The 26,400-nt window shown below is 37.4% G+C and overlaps 1 protein-coding gene across 1 annotated transcript; it reads right to left on the bottom strand.

Annotated features, from left to right (window-relative positions):
* Positions 1 to 1,419: 1,419 nt before the first annotated feature.
* On the bottom strand, positions 1,420 to 15,672 carry dpt (dermatopontin). The gene is made up of 4 exons (XM_028444490.1): positions 15,302 to 15,672; positions 2,447 to 2,572; positions 2,093 to 2,200; positions 1,420 to 1,869 (listed from the first exon to the last, which is right to left on the bottom strand). Exons 1-4 carry the CDS (start codon positions 15,574 to 15,576, stop codon positions 1,803 to 1,805), a joined length of 576 nt encoding a protein of 191 aa, XP_028300291.1. The 5' UTR covers positions 15,577 to 15,672; the 3' UTR covers positions 1,420 to 1,802.
* Between the last annotated feature and the right edge of the window lie 10,728 nt (positions 15,673 to 26,400).

Genomic DNA, 26,400 nt, shown 5'->3' with positions numbered 1-26,400 from the left:
ACTCAGCCGTGAAGCGTACAGGGCTCGGTGCAGCTGTGGAACCAGCTGCGGGGCCGATAGAGCAAGAACAGGACACATCCGACCACTCTGTGGTCCCGAGCAGCGCTTTCCCATTCAGACTCTACTAACGGACACGCAGTCTGCAAAAGAGAAGACCACTTTCATCAGAACCTGAGCTATTCTGTAACTCCAAACACACACCTAATCAACATATGCTTCTATGTTGATTTTATTTCTCTTTCTTTCTTTCTTCCACTAAACTTTCTCTTTTCATTTCTCATTCATTTTTATTTAGTCTAGTGAGCGTAGCGCTCTTTAGTGTTGTTTGATTAACTTTGATGAACTTAACTTAACTTTGATGAACTTAACTATTTCTCTGTGGTTCATGTATCCATATTGTTTTGCTATAAAAAAGTAGATAGTTTGACAAAAATTCACACCCTGAAGGACAAGGTATTATCCATCCATCCATCCATCTTCATACCCACTTATTCCCGTTAAACAGGGTCGCGGGGATCTGCCGGTGCCAATCTCCGGCTCTCATAGGGCGCTGGGCGGGGGTACACCCTGGACAGGGCGCCAGTCCATCATTCCGTCTCTCACTCACTCACTCCTATGAGCAATTTAGAGACTCCAATCAACTTTACAGTCATGTTTTTGGATTGTGGGAGGAAGCATGCAAACTCCACACAGAAAGGACCCAAGGGCTTGAACCCAGGACCTTCTTGCTGTGAGGCGGACGTGCTAACCACTAAGCCACCGTGCGCCCGACAAGGTATTAATAATTCATGAAGTGATCTAGGACACTTTAACTCAATCCTAGATGGTACTTTGGCAAATCTTAATCTAATAATAATAATAAATATTATCATTTAAATCCCCTTGTCCCCCTACAGTTACAAAATATAGGTATGAAGTGATCCCTTTATTTGGATGCACATTTTTTGGTAAAATTAAACACAAAATATACGTATGATATGAATGAATGTTTTTAATTGCATTAACAAAGACAAAAGATACATAATTTTACAAAGAATAGGCACATAATTGCTCATCTGATTAAAATGCTCAGGTAGGACAAACTTGTTCACATACAATGCTTTATAAAGAGCCAAGGAGAACATTGTAATCAGATGGTTCAGTAAGTTCTCCAATACATCTCCATACAGACTACAGATGTTGCTGTGCTTATAAATCATATTATACTGTATGTCTTTGTTGTCTTGTATGTTGGAGTTTTTGGTTTGAATGTGTTATTTTTTGCTTCATCTATTAATACACCACAACTATGATTTTTAGCAACTTGTTGGTAGTCCCTTAATCTATAGTTTGCAGACTTCAGTTTGAGAACCTCTGTATTAGAACATGTTTACTGCCATATAGTCTACAGATGTTACTGTGTGTATAAATCACATTATATGTATAATATCTATGTTGTCTTGTATGTTGGAGTCTTCAGCTTTGAATGTGTTATTTTTGCTTTGTTTATTGGTACACCACAACTAAGATTTCTAGCAACTTTTTGGTGGAACCCTGATATAATAGTTTGCAGACTTTAGTTTAGAACCATTTCTCAAATGAGGTAAGAGTTCTTGAAGCGGGGTTGCATCTTATTAGGGTTTCCCCTTTGCTTATTAAACAAACTGCAACAACTTCAAGCCGCCCAAAATGCCTGAGTATGTGTAAATCCTTAAAATAGGTCATTTTGTTTTTAGATGCTCACATTAACTAATGGTGTTTGTGTTGTTTAAGCATGGTTTATGTTAAAGTTGTTAATGCATCAATAATTGATCTTTAGAGTCTTATAAATTCTCAAATTCACAGTCAAAGTTGGTCATTCGGCAAAGGATGTACTTCCACTGGCGGTCCCTGCAACAAAGGACAAGACAAAATCCTGTCAGTTCGAAAGTCATAAATCACCACATTTTTCTGGCTTTTTGTGCTTCTTCTCTGAACGTTGAATAGATCCTGCTCCCAGAAGTAACAAACAGTTTAGCCTTAGCTATTTTTGACTAGTGTCCAGTTCCAGATTGCAGCCACATGGGATTAGAAGTAATTCAAGAAGAAAAGAGAACAGCTGTTCTGAACAAACCTTAACACTCCACTGAATGTAGTCTGAGCACCACGGATAAAGTAGCCATAACTTGGGATCACCATCTCTCCCTCCTCTCGGAAATGTTCAGGAATGTCATTAGTCTTCCTGTAAAAAGTATAAATGAAAACAAAGACAGGAAATATAATAAGTGGAAGTCGTATTTTTTAATTTATTTTTTAAATACATTGTCTTCAGTTTATTGTTGCACAGCCTGATAGAGTTGTGAACTCTTCCCTTTCATTATTGGTCTAAAGTTAATGTATTCTGCTTGTTCAAGCTGTACGGTCAAAGGCTGCACTGTGAATATGGAGAAATGTAGTTCTTTTTCAACTGATTTCTGGGTGAACGCACATGCAGGAGTAGGGACAGCGTTGTTTGTAGTAACAGCAGTAGAACCGCCATTCTCGGTCAAGAGTGGACTCAAAGTACTTGCTCTCCACTCCAGCTACCAGACCATTACGAGTGCAAGTCGAAGTCCTGCAAAAACACATTAAACGGCATTAATTGGCACGTACATATCACATATATTTTTTTTTTCATATCATCGACATAAGTGGTAAAAGAAACATAACTGCTTTTAAGTATACAACATACATTAACAACATAATCACCTGTTAGTGGCACTAAGTGGCACTTTACTCAGATCTGCTCACTCGGGACAGAAAGTTTGTCTCATCCTGGACACAATAGCTAAAGTAAATGAACTCAAGCCTTCACACGATTGTTAAGGAAGTGGACTTGTACCTGGTGGGTCACTGATTCAAATCTACTGTGGGCCCTTGACCAAGATCCTTCACCCAAGCAGCTCCAAATTGAAGCTCACTGCTACCCCTTCACTAATATGGGTAAAATACAAACAAATTTCACTACGATGATTAATAAAATATACATTAAGGGGCGGATTCACTAAAGGTATCGTATTAAAACGTGTGCCAACGTCACTCCACGGGCTAATAAGGGGCAAAAACCCCAGGAAATCCAGACTGCGTGAGTTCAGCGCATCACAATGTGCCCACAATTCATTTGCTGCTTCTGTGCACTCACCTCTCTACGTTGAACAAGCAAAATTTTAATTAAAATGGTCGATCTTAACATCTGTATGTGCACCTATTCGCACGCAATGTTAGTGAATTCCCCACAGCAGGTGAGGAAACAGCGCCACAAGAGGATTTAGGGATGTATGTAGTTTACTACCCTGATGTGACTACTCGTATTCTAAATTTACTGTTTGTTTTTGGCCCATACATCTTACTGTCACCAAAACAAATTCATGAATACCAGGCCGTGAGGAAGACATCATGTGTAGAGCTGTTTGTCATGGCAACATGGACTCAGCCTTCACCCATCCAGCCAATGGAGGTGGATTCCCTGCAGGGCAATGCCCTTCCCAGTGTTACTCAAACAGGCAGCTGTGTTACACAAAGGGGGGAATAGCAGTGATAAAAAGCATTCACATACTGTTGAGCTATGAAATGGGCTGGGTAATGTTCAATAAATTTGCCAAACACACATCCACACAAAATTAGTGTAAATAGAATAGTAGACTGTGTGTTTGGGTGTATTGGTACCTCGGCTGCTTACTCAAAAAAACTACAATCCTCCATCTCAAAGGTCCTTTTTACTGAAGTTAACCCATGTCTTGAGATAAAAAAAACAAAACATTTGAAAACATTGGAAATGAGGTAAAATAAATAGTCCGAATGTGCAACTTAAGAAATCGGAATGTTTTCTCCTCTTGCGTCAGTGGACAGATACTTTCGTATCATTATGATCTCACTTGTTTGTTTTCTGTGGCACAGTTCCTAGCATTTTTAGAGGCAACATTTGCAGAAAGTATTTACAACAAAACAAGGAGAGTTTTGTTAATTCAACATAGATAATGAAGAAACATAGTTTGCACTTAAAGGATATGGATACTGGTCGAGACGCAGTGCTGAATCGCTGTGAAGTTGTAATACAGTGAGTTAAATATATACATATATTATATACAGGACAGGTACTCAATATGCTCGTCTCTACTACCACAATTTAATTAGGTTCAGCTCATGGCCTTGGGCTTGATGGATTATATGTATGGTTTATTTGTTAAACGTTTATTTCTGTGAGATTTTCTTTTAGGTTTTGTGAATATGCAAAAAAACATATATTACGATTAAAAAAGGCGAAAGCCCCGATTTTTCTTCTTTATATTTTTATTTTCGAGAGAATTTTAGAACTCTTTCTGTCTTAGTTTTGGTTAGTCTTGATTTTAGTTTATTCTATCCCTTGTCCTGTCCCAGTATGTGAGTCCGGGATTATCTGTGATTTAGCATTGGGCTTATTTTACCAGTCCCTCAAGAAATGTGAAATGTTGCGATGGCAAGTATTATTGCAAATTAAACCAATCCATGCAAATTCTGTGTGGCTCTGCAATTATCTCCAATTACTGCAACATTTCCGCAGTTTTGCCCAATCTAACTAGCCATGAGTCAAAGCAGCTACTACGATCCCCTCGGATGGAGTCATATACCTATGTTTATATGAAATCATATTTTATTTATCCAAAAGAAGAAGTTATATGATCTTTTGATAGAGCTTAAAATTCACTACAGGTACCCTATAGACAGTTTTTGTGTGACGTCATCGATTTGTGCGGGACAGTCGTCTGAGCCCTTTTCATTATTGTTACTAGTACAGTGCCCGTCAGAAGTATGCATTCATGTGGGAGCATAAGGGGTATAATTGCAGGTGCAAAATGTGGGTGCAATTTTCCTGGTTTAATTCTATGGGACATGAACATGATAAATGTGTTTGTTGTTTTGTTTTTTTTTTACTCACTTTTATATTTTTTTGTTTGGTGTATTTTTCTGTAATGTATGTTTTTTGGAGTCATGTGTATTTTTGTATCTTTCTGTTGTGTTTTTGTGCATTTTTTGTATAATTATTGTTTTTGTTAACATTGTAGTGTGATTCAGGAGTCATTTTGTGTATTTTTTGTGTAAATATTTAGTTTTGTGTATTTTTTGTGTAAATATTTAGTTTTGTGTATTTTTTGTATAAATATTTAGTTTTGTGTGTGTGTGTGTGTGTGCGTGTGTCTACATCCATCTAGTACAGTGCCCGTTGGAAGTATACATTCATGTGGGCGCATAAGTGCAGTTGTCAATTATGGCCAGATGACAATATATTTGAAGGTTGGATGTACAAAGATGTGTACATACTCTGTACCCTGTAGTGATAGAAAGGGGTTTATTTGTGAGTGCAAAGTAAAATAGCGTGTGCGATTTCCCTGGTTTAATTTTATGGGACATGTGCATGATAAATGTGTTTGTTGTTTTTCATACTCATTTTTATTTTATTTTTTAGTTTGATGTATTTTTCTGTAATGTATGTTTTTTGGAGTAATTTTGTGTGTTTTTGGAGCATTGTAATTTTGTGTACTTTTTGTATAAATATTGTTTAGTTTTTTGTTTTATTTTACTCATTTAGCATATTTTTATTATAAATAGTGTGTGTGCGTGTGCGTGTGTCAGGGTTGAGGTCGAATACATTTTTCAGTTACAATTACATTTTCACTTAGACATGTTCAAAAATGATTACAGTTACCAGCATTTTTTCCAATTACAATCAAATTACAATTATTTTCTGTCCTCAGGAAGTCAATTACTATTACATTCTCAATTATGAAAGTTCAATTACAATTAATCACAATCACTGAGCCTGAAATAAATCACTTAATAAAAGTTAACCTTCTTCTTGTGTTAGCTTTCTGTTAGCATCTCTTATGATAACAGGTCATAAATCAGCTCTAAAATACACAAAAAATAAATATCTGTAATAATCTATTTCTTTCCTATCTATTGGTTACCTTGTTAGGCTTCCTAATCAATGAAATATAGGTTTTAAAAATTTTTAAATGGTAAAATGTGGGAAAGCTTAATATGAAACATATTTAATAATTTTTTGACCACATATGTGTAGAACTGTACATAGAACTGTAACATGGTTCTCCAGTTTTGCGTTGAATTATAATTGACAATTTTTATAGAATTTTCATTACAATTACAATTACAAAATAAATTATCTGAACTTAATTACGATAACGACAGCAACAGATTATTTGATTTACAATTACATTTATAATTACACTATAACTGTAATTATCAATTACATTGATCCTAACCCTGGTGTGCGTTTGTGTTTATAAGGAGAAAAATGCAGAGCATTACGCAGGCTTCTCTTGGTTTGGTCGCTCTAATCAGCTGCTAACTCCTTCAGATCTTCCAAGTCAAGCCAGCGGGCAAGAGGACGAGAGACAGAGTGAGGAGTGAAACAAAAAACAATGGGATAAATGGAGAAAATACTGAGGAATTAGAGATAAAGAAGAATGGTGTGATTAAAAAATGGCTGCCAACAAAAGCACAGCAAAGCTCAGTAAGGCAGGGATTGAACAGAAGGAGAAGAATATTTAAAGTTAAACCAAAGGCCAGAAAAAAACAATTCCACTTCTCCAAAGTGTTTGACATCAGATTTAAGCTGACGACACACGACATATTCAGCTCTGCACAATGTAATCGCCGCAGACACACACGGTATGTCAATATTTAAAGGGATAAAGAACATGACTCATAAGTGAAGGAACAATGTGTGGATATTATAATATATTTTTAGTTTTAAGGTCATACACTGAAAAGCAGTGTTGTGCTAGTTACTGAAAAAAAAAGTAACTAGTTACTTCATTCACAAAGTAACTTTGATTACTTACACCAAAAAGTAATGCGTTACTGGAAAAAGTACTTTTGAGTTACTTAGAATTAAAGAAATAAATAAATAGCACAAAACAACCTGAATATTATTCAGAATCAAAGATCAAAAATTAAAGTGGCTTCAGCATCGTAAAAAAATGGTTGTGTTTAGCCTTTGGAATGTTCCTTTACAGCTTAAGTACAGAAACAAGCAACAATGTACAACATAAACACAAAAAACCTTCTAAAATAAATAAATGAAAGCAATCTGAAATAACAATCGGAATACATTTTGACCAACTCTGCTTTACAAACACTGCTATAAAACAACTAAGGCTGAACAATTAATCGCGTTTGCGATATTGTTGCGAAATCATAAAATGCGATTTTCTAATCGCAAAGGCTACGATTATTCTTTTTCTTTTCTTTTTTTTTTTTGGACTGACAAGCTACATCCTTATTGGCCCTGTTACCAGTATTTTTAAGGTGGGGTTAATCCTCAAGCCTCAGACAAGCGTTGATACTACCGTGCTGCCTGTCAGTCCTTCTTAAGAACCCGCTTCATGAGTACACATTTATTATTGTTTTCAGCCAAAAAACTGCACACTACAGTAAAACACAAAGCTATATAAGCGGCTATTGTGATTTTGAGTCAGAAAAGTGTGTCACTGCAGAACCAGATGAGTTGTATGTGTGCACCATGCGGTGTTCTCGACGGCTTAGCCTTGAGCCTAGCCGACAGTCCTCCACAGCAGCCACGCTTCCGCCATCTGTCACTCTCTGTCTGCTCCAGTGGCAGCGATGCTGGCAGGAAAACCTGCTGCTTCGTGGGACGTTGGGTCGTCTCGGCGTAGCGGTAGGTTTCCCCGCACATCGGCCGCTACCGTGCCTCGGCTGCCGGCAACGTTTAGTTGGAGTAATGACTTGCGATCATATATATTATCTTACAGCTAAAACGATGCGAGTTAATACGGTAAAACGGAGGTAAATCAACATAGTTAGGCTTGTTGTCACGAGCCAGTGCAGCCGCAGCCATCAGAGGCGCAGCTCACTAATTCTCCTTTTGCACAATTTTTCATTGTTATGTTTGATATGCTTGATTTGAATATTTGTATTGTTTAGATAGTTGGTTTAGTGTTTTGTTAATATAAAAAAGTTATTTATACAGTATTTTTTTTACTGTTTTATTTATACATTTATAGTGTTTTATTTAGAACTATTTATTTTGTATTTGTCATTCATTTTGTGTGCCATATTGTTAAAAATGTTTAAAAATAAACAGATTGATGTTCATTATCTGTTTTGTTGTTATTGTGTTTTGCCATTGATTTAAAAACATTAAGGTATCAATAAAGTACCAGATCGATAATAGTAGTCGTATATCCATCCCTAATGTTAAAGAGGTAAAGCCAGAGATTTGTTTGCTTTATTGTTGTAATCTGTGCTTTAAAATGTATTGATTATTTGATTTATTGCTTGTGTTCATTGAAAAATACATGACAAGAGGCCCTTGAAAGAATGATCGCATTTTAAATTGCAATCGCAATATTGAGGAAAAAAAATCGCAATTAGATTATTTTCCAAAATCGTTCAGCCCTAAAAACAACCATAACTTATGTGCATATAAAGCACAAAACAGCTACTCAAAATATAAAACTGCAATTTTTCATCCTTAGCACAGTAATGTAAAGTAAGCTGTGCATATTCCCGGTGCACATTCTGCTGTTGAAAAAGCTTGTAAAAATAAATATGGAAAACCAAATTCACAGCATTTTTCTCAGCTACACAATGCTAAACACATCAGGCTAACGAGCTGCTGTTAGCAGTGACTCAGCAGCAGCAACAGACTTCTTATTTACAATAACATACCTTGCAATAGTTTGGCTGATCTTTCCCTGGATAACAGTCACAGTCCGTTAAAATCCATACGCTGTTATTTTGGTGCAGAGGCTTCCATCACGTCCACCAATGCAGCGTTAGCTTAGCCTCTTTTGCATGTATCTTTTGGAGACAGATTGGTAAAATAATTAGCTTATTTTCACTCTGAGAAGCTCGTCCTGCTCTCGCATTGACTCGCCTTGATTAGCGCACACAATGTAAACAGAGACACGCCGACAATGCTGCTTCTTCTTCTGTTTTATGAAGGTTGGCATGGCATAGCACAAAAATATGTAGCGTCACTGTAAACAGGAAGTACACTGCAACAAACGCACCATATTGTAACGGTAGCTGCGTAATTTCTTTAAAAAATATTGCGTTAGAGTACTAGTTACTGTCAAAAGTAACGTTGGGGCAGTAACCGCCCAACACTGCTGAAAAGTCTTTTTCAGTTTGAAAGTCAAAATGAGGAACAAATGTTCTCTCTGTTCAGGTCGGCGTTCCTTCCATATTTGAGCTCATATTGAAAGTTTCTGTCTGATGAGAGCATTCACCTCTGTGCAAGGGAAGGAATCACTTGAACATTTACATGTTTGATGCCTTTGATAGATGCATGTGTTAGCTTTTACTCTCTGGTTCTACCTCCCTGAATATAAGAGTTAGGATGACTTTGTTGTGTCAGTTCTTGTGTTTCTGGTCCTGATTCATCTTGCCATGTTTGAAAGCTGTCTGTGGCACTCAATTATCACATGGTTTGAATGTAAATCAAAGGAAAAGTGGCTACCAGGTTACGAGGAACTAAAGTGAAACTAAAAGAACATCACATTGAGAATGGTTACTCACACTCATCTTTCACTCAGAAATCAACATGAATTCAAAATAAGTATAATTTTATGAAATTGTTACATTTATGCAAGATATAGGCCTACATAACGTACAAATGTACAACCACACAAAGCATTCCTACGTGAATAAAATATGTTGAATATAACATAATGTGGCTAAAAATGTCTCTGATGCCTTTTTCTTGAACCACAAAGTGTTCATTTTCAGTCATCGTGAGTTTCTGTGAAGGCTCAAATGAGCGTGTCCCGTTAAATGTTGACGTTGCAAGGAATTGTGGGGCAGTATTATCTCGTCTCCTTTGGTATAGGATGCATCAGTGTTTCCAAGGCTAAAGGAGGTTATAAAGGAAGCGTTGAACCTCATTTAGTTAACTTTTAAGACAATTGGAACTCACCTTATCATGGCTGCCACTTAAACACTTACGTGGGTTAAGGAAAATTGGATAGGAAAGGACATAGGAGGGACTATTCAGACGCAAGTCATGCACAAACTTGAGCAGGGTTTGGTTAAAGTTAAATGACTGTTCAGATATCTATCCAAAAACCTGACTCTGTGTCTGCAGACTAAACTCAGTCCTGGAGCAATGCTGCTCCTCAGGTTGGGGGTTGAACTGCCAGACTATTAAAACAATAACGACTCAGCTGATTTTGCTGGGTGACCAATCAAATCACAGGTGTAGCGCATACCAAAGGTTTATATTTAATCAGATAAACCTCAGTTTTACTCCAAACATCAGATTATCATCTGTTTCATCAGATGATCTTCTAACAGGAGGATTGTTCTGAGTGAATTTGTCCTGAAACGAGGCGGGGCAGACAATCATAAAGATTAAACTTGTTCAATATGTAGAACCTAAACTCCTCATGTGTGAGGAAGGACGACAGGCCCAGACCCCGTGATTTTTGACGTGGAAAGGAATGTAGCCAATCAGGAAGCAGCTGACTGAGAAACACGTATTGCTGCGTTCAAGGCAACTCTGTTTCCCGGTTCAATGGGGCAGTATTATGAAAAATTCCTTTTATAATAGTTTTGCTACAGTGATATACATTTCTTTGGCCTCATTCAGAGGGCCAAAGTTGAAAAAATTGTTTCCTCCTTCCCTTGCTATTCCACATTTTGAAAAACTCAGCCCCAAACAAGCGAGTTGGATTTTTTCTGTGTTATGACATCACAACCCAGAAACTCCTCCTCCTGACAATCCTGGCTCCTCCTACCCTACATAAGAATGTAAGCGCCTCCCTCTCAAACTACCTCACAGCTAAGCCACCTTGTATCACCTTTATGGGATGATCTGACATGTTTGTGACGCAGTGGTTGGACTAAATAATGGACTATCGTCTTAAATGGACTAATCCTGTAGTCAATAGAGGCATGGAGGAAAAGAAAGCGGAACAGCATCTCATGTGCGTGTTTGAAACAGCTGACTCAGCTGATAGTTGAAAGTTTACTTCCTTGTGTCGCAGAGCGAGCGGTTACAATCAGTTTCATTTATCGTAGCCGTTATACCACCTTGCATTGCTTTTATGGGATGATCTGTCGTGTTTATGACCCAATGCGACGCAGTGGTTGGACTAACAGTGGACTATCATCTTAAATGAACTATTCCTGTGGTCAGAGAAGGAGAAGAAAGACTGTTAATGATTTGCTGCTGCTGCTGCTGCTGCTGTGATAAACACACACGCTGCTCTGAAAGTGACTTTTCAGAGGGCTAAAACCCCAGAAAACAGGGGAGTTTGGGAAAATAAACCTCAAATACTAGTGTTGTGGTAGTAGAGACCGGTCTCGAGACCAAGTTTTAAAGGTCTCGATCTAGTCTCGGACTCTGAAGCATTTTGACTCGGTCTTGTCACGGACTCAGGCTGCCTGGACTCGGGATTTTCCGTCAAGACTGTTCGAGACCAGCACTAATTCCTGCTATTTTTAAACTTTTTTATAATATGATAATAACACGGAGAAGAGCGGGATGAAACAATCTTTTTTTCATTATTTAATCCACCTCGTATAATGAGGACCTCAGAGCGCAAGGGAGATATGAACTAATCACCGGTAAAAAAAATCCCAGTAAAACTCCAGAAAACAATCACCATGAATAAATATTATCTCCCTGGTAAAGACAGTAGCTCTAACAACTGGTAAAATGATAAACTGATGATATTACAGCCTGGGAATGCAGTACAGGGGACGCATTTACTCCACCTCTGGGTCCTAGTGCCAGCCGTCCGGTGAAGCCTTTTCCGTTTACCGAGGTCCGTGTGTGTTTAATAAGTCCATGTGTGTCCGTGTGAAAGTCTGCATATTTATGCCTCTGTCCATCCACTCTTTTCATTATATCCACGTCTTTTAAGGCTTTTATTACATAGTGCTATAGTCTGGGCTGCCGCTATCTTGGATTATGTCGTCACCAGCGCGTCATCGCCGCAAGTTGCACATGCGCAGAATGACTCAAATAACAGTAAAGAGGTCTTATATTAGTCTATTATCTTTTTAAAGTGGTGTTTTTTATGGCTTTAGACTCCAATTACATGTATGTATATAATATGTTCCCCACAATATAAACAGGTTCACAATATAACTATTTTTATAGTTTCTGTTTCCACTGTATCCAGAATAATAATAATAATTCTCAACTAGAACTATTGATTAATTTGTCACATGACTGTTCCAGGGTTTTGAGTTTGTTTTATTTAGTTTCACATCTACCTGTAGCTCTATGTTTTTTAGACTGATGACAACTTGTTTGTAGTTTTATTTCAGAAAGTTTCACTTTTACAGTTACAGCTGGAAACCTTTGTTTATTGAATATCCTAGTTACATTACAGCAACCAAATTAAAATATATCAACTGAGTGAATTAATAAAAACGGCCTGTTTAAAGGCTTTTTCAAACTAAAAAAATATCTTGTGAACTCTGTGACCTGTTGACCTGCACAACTCAAAGAATCAGTATTGAGAATAATTATTTCTTGGCAGAAATGCTTCTAAACACTTGCTGTACATTCAGCTGACATAAAAATCTTGTTTTCAAATATGTACAATAATTGTGAATTTATCAGTAGCAGTTTTAATATTTTAGTATATTTTTTGCAGGCACCTTTTTTGTCCGTCAAATGTGTTTAAAATAAACTAAAACTAAAGAGAGAATGTTATTTAACTGTTGAACCGTGTCATAATTTTATTTATTTATATATTTTTTTAAATTGAAAAAAAAAATGTTTATGGTCTTGGTCTCGGTCTCGGCTTGTCTCGGTCTTGGTCTTGTCTTGGTCTCGGTGCATTCTGGTCTAGGGCAAGTCTTGGTCTCGGATAGTGTGGTCTTGAACACAACACTATCAAATACTATGTTGTTGGGATTCTTAGAACAAATGGAGTGTGTGTCTGTGTGTGTGTCTACATCCATCTCCTCCATGCGTTATCTTCACACACATGCGCATGTCTTACTAAGAGAGACACGGAAGTACCACAAAAAATAAACGTTTTGCAACACCAAAGTCGCAACTCTCTCTAAACGGCTCTGTGTGTTCCGCATCAGCCGCGTGCGTGTGTGTGTGTGTTTACATTGTAGCTGCTAGCATCTTTCTTAGCACATAGAATAATATAAGAACACTTACCCTTGTGCAGAACAAACAATAATCAAAGTAGAGCCGTGTTGTGGACCCACAAAAACGTTACATTCCTCTGTCTGAATAACCAGATAGTTTGTGATAAGGTCGACTAACGGCCGTCAGCACAGCCACTGCTCACAGTCATGAGATGAAGGAGGAAGTGAAGTCCGTGACCGGAGATTTAAAGGAAGTTTGGAATCACAGGAATAATATTAAATAACCATGAAGTATTAAGTTAAATTACTTTTAGCGATACAAAAACATTTTTAATATTAGACACGGTGACGTCATGAACCCGGAATCGGAAGTAGCGCCCTCAATACCGTGCTCTTACAGAGGGAGCGTAATTATAAAATTATTGTTTTGACTGTTTTGCTTCACCAAATTACTCCAAAATAACAGATGCACACACTCGGGGTATTTGGAAGCCATCGACTACGTTTCAGATCGAACTCACACCACGTCGGGGAGATATTTGCTCCACACACACACACGCACACAGACATTCCTTGCTCTTATAGGTAGATGAAATCATTTAAAGGGACTATGCACTATCCCAAAGTAAATAATCAGGTGACGAGTACAATGAACAATTGTTAATGAACTTGTTCATATTTTGGGCGAACGTGAGCTTAACGTACAGTATTTCTGCCTGATAATCATTATTGTGAGCATGTTCATTCTGACGTGTGTGAACGGCACTCTGAATTTTGTTCAGCAGAGTGCCAGATTTTTATAGAGGCTTCCAGGCAAAGAAACCTGGCTAAAACATGTGGTAAATGGACTTTAATTATGTAGATAAAAACACCAAATTTGGATACCCCAGCCACCACAGAATCGCATCGTCGGAACTAGTTCAATTTTGGAAAGGACTTAGTTCAAGTTTTGAATTAATAATTGAAGTAGATCATTTGAAAATGTGTGAACTGAACTTTGAACTAATTTGTGTAGAAAAGGAACTTTCCCAACACTGGAATCTGAGGAGTTATAATGACCCTGAGGGGTTATACTGATTTCGAGGGGTTATTCTGAGGGTTAGACTGACTCTGAGGGGTTTACTGACTCCAAGGGGTTATACTGATGGTTACACTGACTCTGAAGAGTTATACTGACTTTGAGGGTTTCAGCTTATGCATTCTCACTTGAGTTTTCTCCAGGAAATACAATTAATCTATAGTTACTTGGTATTCAACTTTGAAGACGATTAATATTAAATTTTAGGATGTCAAAGGAAATGTAAAAAGGCAACTCAGTTTTCACTATGTTTTGTTGTCAGCATCCATGATACTCTTGAGCAGGGTTTCCCAATACTTTGATCAGGTATCGGTTGTCGATCATGGCTTTTCCACGCCCCCACCACCGTGCCCCAACATATTTTACTAGTAAATGGTAAAATGGACTTGATTTATATAGCGCTTTATCACCACACTGAAGCAGTATCAAAGTGCTTTACATATCAGCTCATTCACCCAATCACTCTCACATTCACACACCAGTGGGACAGGACTGCCATGCAAGGCACTAGTCGACCACTGGGAGCAACTTAGGGTTCAGTGTCTTGCCCAAGGACACTTCGACACATAGTCAGGTACTGGGATCGAACCCCCAACCTCTACGATCAGAAGACGACCCACTACCACCTGAGCCACGGTCGCCCTAGTATGCTTGTACTTGTTGGAGTTGGCTAAAATCAGCACTGACTAAAGGTAAACCATATAAATTGTCAACTTTTTAATTGGTCCTTGAGGTTCAACCCTTCCACTACAACTACAGGCTTTAAAACGTGCATTTCAACCAACAACCTGAGAGGCAGAGAGAAAGGTTAAAGTTAACTGAGTGGCAAATCAGGCATTTTTTGACACTTCATCACATCACTGTTGTGCTTTCCAGTAATCACTTAAGTTATTCTTTAACACTGTAATTATAGTGATTATTATGATCAATAATGGACAAAACATGAAATTGTTTTTGATAAACAGAAATAATTTTTTAGGACACTTGCCTTGGTGTCTGATAAACCACCACCTCTAAAAGTGCTAAACTTGGCCAGCCCCAGTAAAATACTTTATATCACTAATTGTAAATAGTGTGTATTGTCTTTCAAAGATGGAAGAATTCTATGAAAACAGATAAAAAGAGGTAACATATGAGACCAACCATTCCATTCCAGCATGGTTAAGGTCATCCCACCAACAGTCACTTGGCGCTCCAAGACCCTCCGGTGTGGGCTGGCATTCAAATGACCACAAACGATCCGAGCCATCCATCTCACTAAAGTAGCTCCTGATGGCCACAAGAACTTCCCCATGTGGACACTGGAAGTTAAAGCCTTGGCGGAAGCTGTTGATCCAGTTCATATCTTGGTGGTCTGGAGATTGAGCTGCCACAGTGGCAAGTAGTGCAAAGGCCAACACCCGAGGAATGGAATTCATGGCGAGGAGATTCTTCTATCTGTTTGTCTGCTGCTCTCTTTCACAGCTTCCCCAGTTTTGCAGTCCAGATGTCTTCCAGGAGGGATAAGTAGTTTGCTGGTTGTGGGACAAATTCAACAAAGTTGAATACCTCCTATTTTAAGGTGGACTCTTTGCACAGCCATCAACAAGATCCTATTCTAGTTGTGGTGTTACCTTAAAGAAGCAGCAGGCTTTTAAGTCACATATAAACTGTCTTTAGTCTGGACCAATATTTGACTTGTATACCATCATAATACATAATATTACTTTGTATTTTAAACCTACGAGTACAGTGCCTGTCGGAAGTATGCATGCTTGTGGGAGCATAAGGGGTATAAGTGCGTATTTTTGTATCTTTCTGTTGTGGTTTTGTGCATTTTTTGTATAATCATTGTTTTTGTTACTAATATTTATATATTTTTTTGTTTGATATATTTTTCTGTAATGTATGTTTTTGAAGTCATTATGTGTATTTTTGTATCTTCCTGTTGTCTTTTTGTGCATTTTTTGTATAATTATTGTTTTTTGTTGCCATTGCAGTGTGATACTGGAATCTTTTTGTGTATTTTTGTATCTTTTTTAGTGTAGTTTTGTGCATTTTTGTTGTTATTTTGTGTATTTTTGTATAACTATTTAGTTTAGTGTATTTTGAGTCATTTGCATATATTTGTTGATGTTTGGTGTATTTTTCTGTAATGTATGTTTTTTGGAGTAATTTTGTGTGTTTTTGGAGCCTTTTTGTATATTTTAATGCATTTCTGTTGTCATTTTGTGTACTTTTTGAATAAATGTTTTTCATATTTTTGTTGTTTGGTGTATTTTTCTGTAATGTATGTATTTTGCAGTAATTTTGTATATTTTTATGCATTTCTGTTGTCATTTTGTGTACTTTTTGTATAAATATTGTTTAGTTTTGATTTTTATTTTACTCATTTAGTATATTTTTATTATAAATACTGTGTGTGTGTGTGTGTGTGTGTGTGTGTGTGTGTGTGTGTGTGTGTGTGTGTGTGTGTGTGTGTGTGTGTGTGTGTGTGTGTGTGTGTGTGTGTGCCAGCCATCTCCTCCGTGCGTAATCTATCACACATGCGCACGCACTTCTTGCACATAATCCGTCGCAGGTTGTTAAGAGAGACACGGTAACTACGGTAGCCAGTTAAGTCAACTATTCATCAGCATGTATGTCTATGCTGTACAACCCCTCGACTAACAGAGAAAGTTTGTCACACCAGTGCCACCACTGGATAAGTTTGTGTAGAGCCCTGATAATAATAAATATGTTGATAGGGATATAATATTAACAGTGAAAGTAGTAATAGTAATAAAAGTAATGTTGTAATGATATCAATGGTAATAATTGCAATAACAAAATAATGTAATAATGCACTAAAAACAATATTAATAATACACAATTATTATAAGGTGATATAATGATAATATAGCAATGCTAATAATACAATAAGAACACCAGTAACTATAATGAAAATATATATTAATAATGAAAAAGAATATAATTCTAATTATAAGAATAGCAAAAACTTTACAATACAATAGTAGTACAATTATACAATAACAATGACAAAATAATATAATGAAAATCCAGTAACTATAATATGTGTATAAAATGTGTGTGTGTGCGCATGCGTAAAAAAGAGAGAGAGGGAGACCCGAAAGAACCACGAAAAATAAACATTTTGCAACACCAAAGTTGCAACTCTCTCTCTCAACGGCTCTGTGTGCGTTCACCATGTACATCCCGATGTAGGGCACACGCATCAGCCGTGTGTGTGTGTGTTTGTTTACATTGTAGCTGCTAGCATCTTTCTTAGCATATAGAATAATATAAGAAGAAACACTCATCGTTGCGCAGAACAAACAATAATCATAGTGGACTTATTCGCTCACAAAAACGTTACATTCCTCTGTTTGAAGAATCAGAATGTTTGCAATAAAGTCGGCTAACGAACGTCAGCACAGGCACCGCCCACACTCATGGAGATGAAGGAGGAAGTGAAGTCTGTGACCCGAGATTTAAAGTAAGTTTGGAATCACAGGAATAACATTAAATAACCATGAATTATTAACTTAAATGACTTTTAGCGTTTTTTTAACCCAAACAACTGCGACACGGTCCCGGAACCGGAAGTAGCAATAGATATAGATGGTGCGCTAGCGTCCCCTCACACCCTGAGGTCAAAAGTTGAATAGGTTTCATTTCGGGGCCGTCCAGAAGAAATAAAATTAAAATAAACATTTTGAAATGATCAAATTACTCCAAAATAACAGAAATAACATACACACACTTGAGGTACTTGGAACCCGTTGACCAAGTTTCAGGTCGAACTCGCACAGCGTCGGGGAGATATTTGCTCCACACGCACGCACGCACACACACAGACGCCCCTTGCTTTTTAGACAGACTAGTACTGTGCTCGCCGGAAGTATGCATTCATGTGGGAGCATAAGGGGTATATTTGTGGGTGCAATTTTCCTGGTTTAATTCTATGGGACATGTGCATGACTTCATCATCACTTTTATATTTTTTTGTTTGGTGTAGTTTTCTGTAACGTATGTTTTTTTGAGTCGTGTATTTTTGTATCTTTCTGTTGTGTTTTTGTGCATTTTTTGTAGAATTATTGTTTTGTTGTCATTGTAGTGTGATTCAGGAGTCATTTTGTGTGTAAATATTTAGTTTTATAAATTTTTAGTTTTGTGTATTTTGAGCCATTTTTATATTTTTGTTGTATTTTTCTGTAATGTATGTTTTTTTAAGTCATTATGTGCATCAATACTTTGACCCTGACTTTGACCTTGAATGGTCCCAGTTCCTCCATGTGAATCAAACCATAGTCCTTCACTCTATGAGACCTAAGTCCTGCTCCCCTGTGCGAATCGACTCAATCTGCTCCACTTAAACAGCTTTAAAATGATTCATGATAAGAAATTTGAACACTATGAAAAGATTTTGATGAATACCGGCATCGTTTGTGAGGATTAAAACAATGAAGAAAAGCCATCTTTGTGTCAGATGTGCAAAAATGAATACAACCTTATTTCAAAGTTAAATATTTGTGAGCTTCAGTCAGCATCTGCTCTTCATCATGACTGGTTACACAATGTTTGCAGACCCCAGGCCCCATGCAAAAACCAGCAGGAACATTTTCAATCCTTTTTCAAAGACATAAAGATACTTTTGAAAATGATGGTAAAAATAAGAGTGGGGATCAGCTACAGGAAAATCCCTGCACGCCACCATTCAGTTGGTCCCAGTCTGCTCACTTTCTCAATACTTGTTTTCAGTCATCTACACACACACAACAAGGGGAAATAAATCCCCTGCTGGATATGTTTGTTTAAATAACTTAAAGGGGCAGTTCTATGACAAGTTCCCTTTATAATGGTTTTGCTACAGTGATATACATTCCTTTAACCTTGTTCTTCAAAGGACCAAAGTTGAAAAAGTTCTGTTTCCTCCGTCCCTTGTTATTCCTCATTTTGTAAAAACTCAGTTCGAAACAGGAGAGTTGGATTTTTCTAGCGTTGTGTCGTCACAACGTAGAAACTCCTCCTCCTGACAATCCTGGCTCCTCCTACCATATAAGAATGTGAGCTCTTCCCTCTCAAACGACCTCACAGGTAAAACAAACATAGCGAAAGCAGATTGGTATTACAGTTAATATATTTTTGTTCAGTATAGATAATCCAGTATATAGATAAACCAAAGAGCACTCACAGTTTCATTTTTAGTAGCCATTATACCACCTTGTATCGCCTTTATGAGATGATCTGAAGTTTGTGACCCAAACGACGCAGCGGTCGGACAAAACAATGGACTATCGTCCTAAATGGACTAATGCTTTAGTCATAAGAGGCGTGGAGGACAAGAAAGCAGTGTAACAGCTCATGTGAGACAAATGTTCTTCAGAAGAATAGGAAACAAAATCCATAATCCAGGCCAAAAGCAACATTATTTCTGTAGCAAAAGCACAAATCATCAAAGCCTTGTCCCAAAAGCGAGGTGTGTGGACACAAATTCTGATGAGGTGTGTTGCGTGGTGTCCTAGTGGTTAAAGGCCACTGGTTCGAATCACGGTGGGATTCTGAGCAAGTCCCACAGTGCTAACTGCTCCTGGGCACAAACAATTCTTGTAAAAAACTTTATTTTCAGAATTGATTGGTTTATATACTGTATATGATCTGTAGTTTGTTTGTTTCGACATACATTTTTTCTGTTTTCTCTTGTTGCCATTGTGCTGCTAATGACAAGGAAGCGGAAGGGGTTCACTTACAAACTGTTTGTATTAAAACTAGAGTGTTTACATGATTTATTTATTTACTATTATTATTATTTCTATTCATATGTATTTTAATATATTTCCAGACATACGTTGTCTGAATGCATGACACCTTTTAATGATGTCACCATATATATGAAGTTTTTTTCTTTTAAAAGTGACGTGACTAATCAATATAAACTTGACTTAATTTTTTTAAGGTTTTTTATTTTTCATTAGAATGGCCCTAAACACTATTTTTTTTCATCCTTTTAAAAGAAACTACATTTTAACTGATTTTAGTCAGTGTGATTTGGTACTTGTGTTCCAACCAGCTTTATGAATGTGCTTTTCCTTTGACCTTGACTGTTGTTGTTTTACCCATTCAAGTTTTTCACAAAGATGACTTGGTAGTTTTAGCAATTTTTAATTTGTGAAATGTTACCATACCTTGCTCTTTACCAGTAGTTTTTCCTGTGGTGAGAGTTCCCTCTATGTACTGTTAAAAACAGTCGTCAAGGGCTCTGGAATTCCTGTATGTCCCTCTGTATCAGTGTCTGATTCTGCTTTTTATGTGTCATTGTTCTCCAAATTAGTCAGCACTGCAGCATCTGGGTCCACAATCAGAAGTTCCCAGATATCATCATTGGTCTACTAAAGCTATCATTTCTGTTTTATAATAAAGCTTGTTTTTCAAAAGTAACTTTTGGGATCCTCTGTTGTTTATCTCCTTCAGTACTTAGATAAACACTCTAACTCCGCCATCTTATGGGAATGAGATGTGTGTGCATCCACCACACCAATGTCATCACTCTTTGTAAACAGTAAAAGGGTCTATTACAGGCCTGTCCTAATGGTTTATATTATTTTGAGGATTTTGGATCAATTTGCAGGAAAACAAAACAGGAACAAGTGGGTCTGAAAATGGATGGATGGATTGAAAAATGGGTTAGTCAATATAAAGGACAGGTTTAGTTTTATATGTTACTGTGACAATATGGATTGTCGGGTGTGTTTTGTGTTTTTATATTTGTGTTAGTTGGGTAACACATTTGATTAATTTAATTGGTTTAATTTGGGTTTAAACCAAAGTGGTTTAAGTAACCTAGTTATATTTTTTTGTCAAGTTAGTATTTGTTCAGTCTTTTCACTCTCTCTGTATGGACACCCCGTCTTGTGTAGATGCGGAAATAAGGTTTCCCCTCTCTCCCTCTTGTTTTTAGGGAGGCGTGCACTCATCTCCTTATTGCAAACCCTCACTATTCAAAGTAGTGTTGAAACACAAAATGGTTGCTGGTTCAATGTAATGTCATCCCACTCTATTATTTCCTGTTCTGTGTTCCTGTTGAATTTTGGTTGGTTGTGGTTTGAACCTTTCTTGGTCTTTACTTTGTACTTATTTTGATTATTGCATTTTTTTCCCACTTAATCTTTCATTTAAATTTTATGAACACAAAATTTCAAACATTTACAGTAAATTGAATTAAATTGAACTACTGGCCTTCTGTCAGTCACCATGTTTTGTGCGAGCGTAAAAAAAATTATTGCTAAATATGCTGAAAGAGGCTGTTCTGAAACAAAAAAGTTTCTGTTGCAAACTACTACTGTGCAAGTAACACACTGATGTGACCACAAAGTAGGTTTTTATGTTTGCACAAAGAAAAAAGTCTGGCCACACACAAAAGTCCAACTTGTGTCTAACTCTGCAGTGTTTTTTGTTGCTGTTTGTTGTTGGTTTCCTATTTAGGTCAGATTTCATAAACAAATGTAAAACATGACAGTTATTAATCCCCAATTTCCAGCTGATAGGTTTCCATTAAAATCAATCTGCCAATTTCCACCGCATGCAAATCTGCTCCAGCACAACTGCGTAACTGCTCCAGCAATTCAACAAAGATATGCCCGTGCGGGACAGAAAGTAGTAGTGCATACACACAATAAAATATCTGGTAAATTTTCAAAATAAAATAATCCTTCAGTGTCGCGGGTGTCTGCTGGTGCCTATCTCCAGCTTTATCTCCAGGCACTAGGCGGGATTGGATTGTATTTCACATATAAATATTGCACTTTTCTGTGGTTGAATCACAATAATCTCCACAAAAGCAGAAGATCTAGAGGGCAGGACTGAGTTGATTTACTTCTTTTCCTCTCGAAGGACACAATGAACTGTTTGCTATATTGCGCTATTACACATGAATTATCGAGATCTTGAGTCTTTGCTGCAACAGATGTGCACCACAGACGGAGGCGGTGGGGATTGACGGACCGCGGATTGTGCTGCAGTTACATAGCGGAGCAGTTTCGGAGCAGTTACTGATCCAGTGGAAATCCGGTGTAAGGCATAAAAAAAAAAAAAATATTCATACAATTATTCTACATTTTCAACTATTCTGTTATTTGTCATCCATCATGTAATTTGTAAGTTACGTTTTTTTGAAGAACATACTGTCATATTTTGATTAAGATGTTTTTGTGATTTGCTTTACTACTCACCGCCTGCATTTGTCATACAGTGTAGTGACTTCATTATGAATCAAAAGAGAGGAGTACAATTTGTAAAAGCACATTCTTGGATTTGTAAGGTTATGCGACGACTACTGTGAGGTAAAGGTCTCACAGCATGGGCCATCTTCACATAAGACCTTTGTTGTTTAATAGCCCTTCACTGATTAAATTAGGGGGCCAGCCAAAAGGCCAACATAACATCTTCAAAACAAATCATTGTGGGCTTCAGGCTGTAAACTCATTAGAGTAATGTTAATGGTTGAGGATGTTTCTGAGCCATGGCCGACAAAGCAGGCAGGCAGAGATAAGCCTCACTGACAGTGCTGATTATGGTTCAGCCGGACTAGTCACCCTGAAAAAATCAAAGCCCAAGTATTTCAAATGCATGATATTTATCATTTATTTGGCCACAATGATGCAACACAGTTACAATTTCATTTAGACAATTTTATCCAAATTGACATGCAAGAGCAGTTACCCCCAATTTCCACCGGATCTGCACCTGCTCCACATCTACTGTGTAACTGCTGCAGCATCTCGGAACCCTCTGTAGCAGATATGCAGTCGTTCTATTTTTGCCGGATGCCTGAGCTGTGCGTGACACGAAGTAGTGCACAGACACATGATAAAATATGTGATTTATTTTAAAAATAAAATACTCTGTTCAAGGCGGATCATAATTCCATCCATTTACAGACCCGCTTGCTCCTTCAGGGTTGCGGGGATCTGCTGGTGCCTATCTCCAGCTTTCTTCAGGCACTAGGCGGTGTTAATAACACCCTGGACGGGGCAGCAGTGGTTTGTATTTCACATATAAAGATTGACCTTATCCTTGGTTGAATCACAATAATCTCCACAAAAGCAGAAGATCTAGAGGGCAGGACTGAGTTTATTTACTTCTGCTCCTCTTGAAGGACACAATGAACTGTTTGTTTGGCTTTGTGGTTCTCTTAGTTTTGACTACAACTCGCTATATCGTACGATTACATATGAATTATCGAGATCTCCTGAGTCCTTGCTGCAACAGATGGAGGCGGTGGCAATTGCTGGACTGCATACTGCGCTGCAGATCCAGTACGGATCCAGTGCCAATCCGGTGAAAGGGTTAAGGGACTTGCTCAACATCCCACAGTGATTGCTCATGTTGGATTGGAACTGGTACTAAAAAAGAAAAGATTGTCATTAATTTAAAGAACAGAAATGTAACATCCCCACCACACAATTATCTTATGTTTCCAAAATCTCATAATTTGTTTTTGTGATTTTGAAGACTGGTGCTGCTGCTTACAAATGAATATACATTTTCTGCTTCAAAGAGCTGCACAGTGCAATAACTATTTTTTTTCCAACAGATCCTGGAAGCCAGGCCAAAAGAACAAGAATGAGCTCGGACACTAAGATCAGGGCAAAAGTAAAGTTTGAAGTTGCTTAATTTTTTGTGGTAGGAACTACCAATTCATTTTGAAAATAGAACTTATTTTTAGTTGGTGCAATTTAGTTTCTTAAAAGCACAAACAAGTTAAGTCACATTTGGATGCAGGTGTGACACAGCTGTAATTAACTCATTCAGTGCCAGCCATTTTTTGAGCATTTTGTCTGATTTTTAAAGACCCACAGAATAATTTGTACTATGGCAATTTAAAATCTGACACCTGATTCTGAAAGATTGAAGTCTCTACTTTCTGGCTTGTTTCGTTTTCCCATAATCAGCCATTGAATACAGCAAGTTTCACACAAATCTTCAGTTTCAGAGTAAAAAGCTGAGAAAACAAAACAAAAACAAAAAAAACACTGAGACCAGACTTTTGATGGCAAAATTATATATTTTTTATATTTATTTATTTTTTTTATTTTTTTATTTATTCAGTTTATTTCCGACATGGTTGCATTCACAGATGTTTTGTTATTCTTTTCTTTTTTTTTTTTTGTACATACCGAAAAAGGAGACGAGAGAAGCAGTTTGCTTATCCAAGTCCCGTCCCCTGTTTTGTACACAGAAAATTTACATCAAAGCTTGTCTCTCTGGTCAAACAGTCTTAGGTTGTTCTGAACACAATTTCCTTTTTTTTTTTTTGTCCTTTTTTTGTCCTTTTTTATGTAGGATTTATCCTCATCTGTAGTCAGTGTTGTCTTTTTTCATTCCTCCTCTCCATCGTTGTTCGTGTCGTCCTTGTTCCCTGCAGATTTCATTCCCCGACTTTGTTTACGTTCCTCCAGTTCAAAAGAAAACTTCATCGTCTTTCGAAGTTCCTTGTTTTGTCTCTGCATCAAGGTTATTCTAGATGTTAATAGCTATTGACAGTGCTGTGTTTTCCAATGTTAGATTTAACCCTTTCTCGTATAAACACATTAAAATATCTTAGTTTATAAGCAGTAATTTCAATGTGACCCAATATGGGAAGAATAGATTATCTTCAGTGTTTTGGTATGTGGTATTTGTTGTAATTTCCATAGGATGTAGTTCTGTTTTCAATGTTTTGTCTTTAAGATGTTTTTTATATAATGTATTTTGTTATTTTTTTGCATATGTTTGCGTATGTTTCTGGGTGGATGTTGTCGTTAGTATTAAATATTGTAAGTATTGGTAAATGGTCGGAGATGTCGTTTATTAATATTCCATCTATCATTTTGGTTAGGTTCTCATTAAATATGTCTATTTTGCAATCAGGATACAAACAACAGATTAATTTGTTCTCTCCCTTTGGTCTTGTTATTTTTACTGTTACACATTCTCCATTTCATTGTTATCATTTATGTATAATGCCTTTTATCGTAAAGTTCATACCTTTTTGTTCATTTAGCCAAGTTTCTGACAGTACTACATTGAATTCAGTCTCCGAAAAGTAAGCACAGTCTGAATCTTGTTTCCAGTGTTTATATTGATCTGGGTCCATGTCCATGATTACCATCAGTAATGTTGTTGTTTAGGTGAATCCTTCGTATTTTCCCAAGTCTTCCATCGTTTTGATGAAGATTGGTTTTCCGTTCTCTTCTCCCAGTGGTGTGATATAAATCCTGCAGTTACTTGTCCACGTCTTCAGAATTTTTCCTCCTTTTTTTATTTGGTGTGCCTTCCATGCGATGCTTGCGTTTTGTTTTGTCAGGTGTTCATTCATGAAAACCTTCGTTTCTTTCAATTTCTTGCCTTGCTTCAATAGTTCTTTAAATTTCAAATTCGTGAAGGTGATTTTTACAGCTCTTGTGTCATCACGCTTTGGCAAGAGTTGGCAGGAGTTGATGTTGTTAGGGTTCAGGACAATGTCCTTTGACTCCAGGTAATCAATGACCTGTTGTTCAATTGATTTTGTGTCTTCGTCACTCGCTTCCGTTGTCTGTCTCAACCTGGGTGCTATCTATAGGCCTGTAATGATGACATCTTTCTCTCTTTCCTTTTGTTCCAGCTCTTCAACCCTCGCGTTTAGCAGTTTTATCTCTTCAGCATCCTTTACATTCTGTTGTTCCAGTACCTTTACTTCACTTTGAAGGCTTTCCTGTGATTTTTCCAGCGTCTTTTCCAACGACTTTATCTCGGCTGTGACCCGTGCAGATAGATCGTCTTTGATAGACGATAGATCATCTTTGAGGTTTCGTATCATCTCCTTGACCTCTTCCAAACCCGGATCAGGTTGTGTATGCCCTGCAGGCGGTTTTTTAACCATTTTTCTTTTCGTCTTGGGCCCAAGTGTTATTTCTCAGGCTGTCCAGCTACAGCTGTAAGCTGTTAATCTCCCAAGGTCGTGTTATCGGAGCGAAGACCAGAGACGACTCTCCTAAGACCAGAGACATATATTTTTTTATATATATATCCTCCAAGTTTCTCCCCCGTCATTATGCACACACGTGACTTCCTCTTCCTCCGCGACACACCTAGTCGACTCGTTTGGATCAGTTTGATGATGGTTTCCCCTTATGATCGCGACATTATCAATAATCCACTCAGGTCCACACATGTTCTGTTTTAGTTTGAGCTGCTGTGAGCTGTTTGATATATATATATATCGCTCCATATTTCTGCCATTTTCT

This window comes from Gouania willdenowi, chromosome 4 (assembly GCF_900634775.1).
Source record: "Gouania willdenowi chromosome 4, fGouWil2.1, whole genome shotgun sequence".
In the NCBI taxonomy this organism is placed as follows: Eukaryota; Metazoa; Chordata; class Actinopteri; order Blenniiformes; family Gobiesocidae; genus Gouania; species Gouania willdenowi.
The sequence above is the reverse complement of the archived record's forward strand: the minus strand, read 5'-3'. Positions and strand labels throughout refer to the sequence as shown.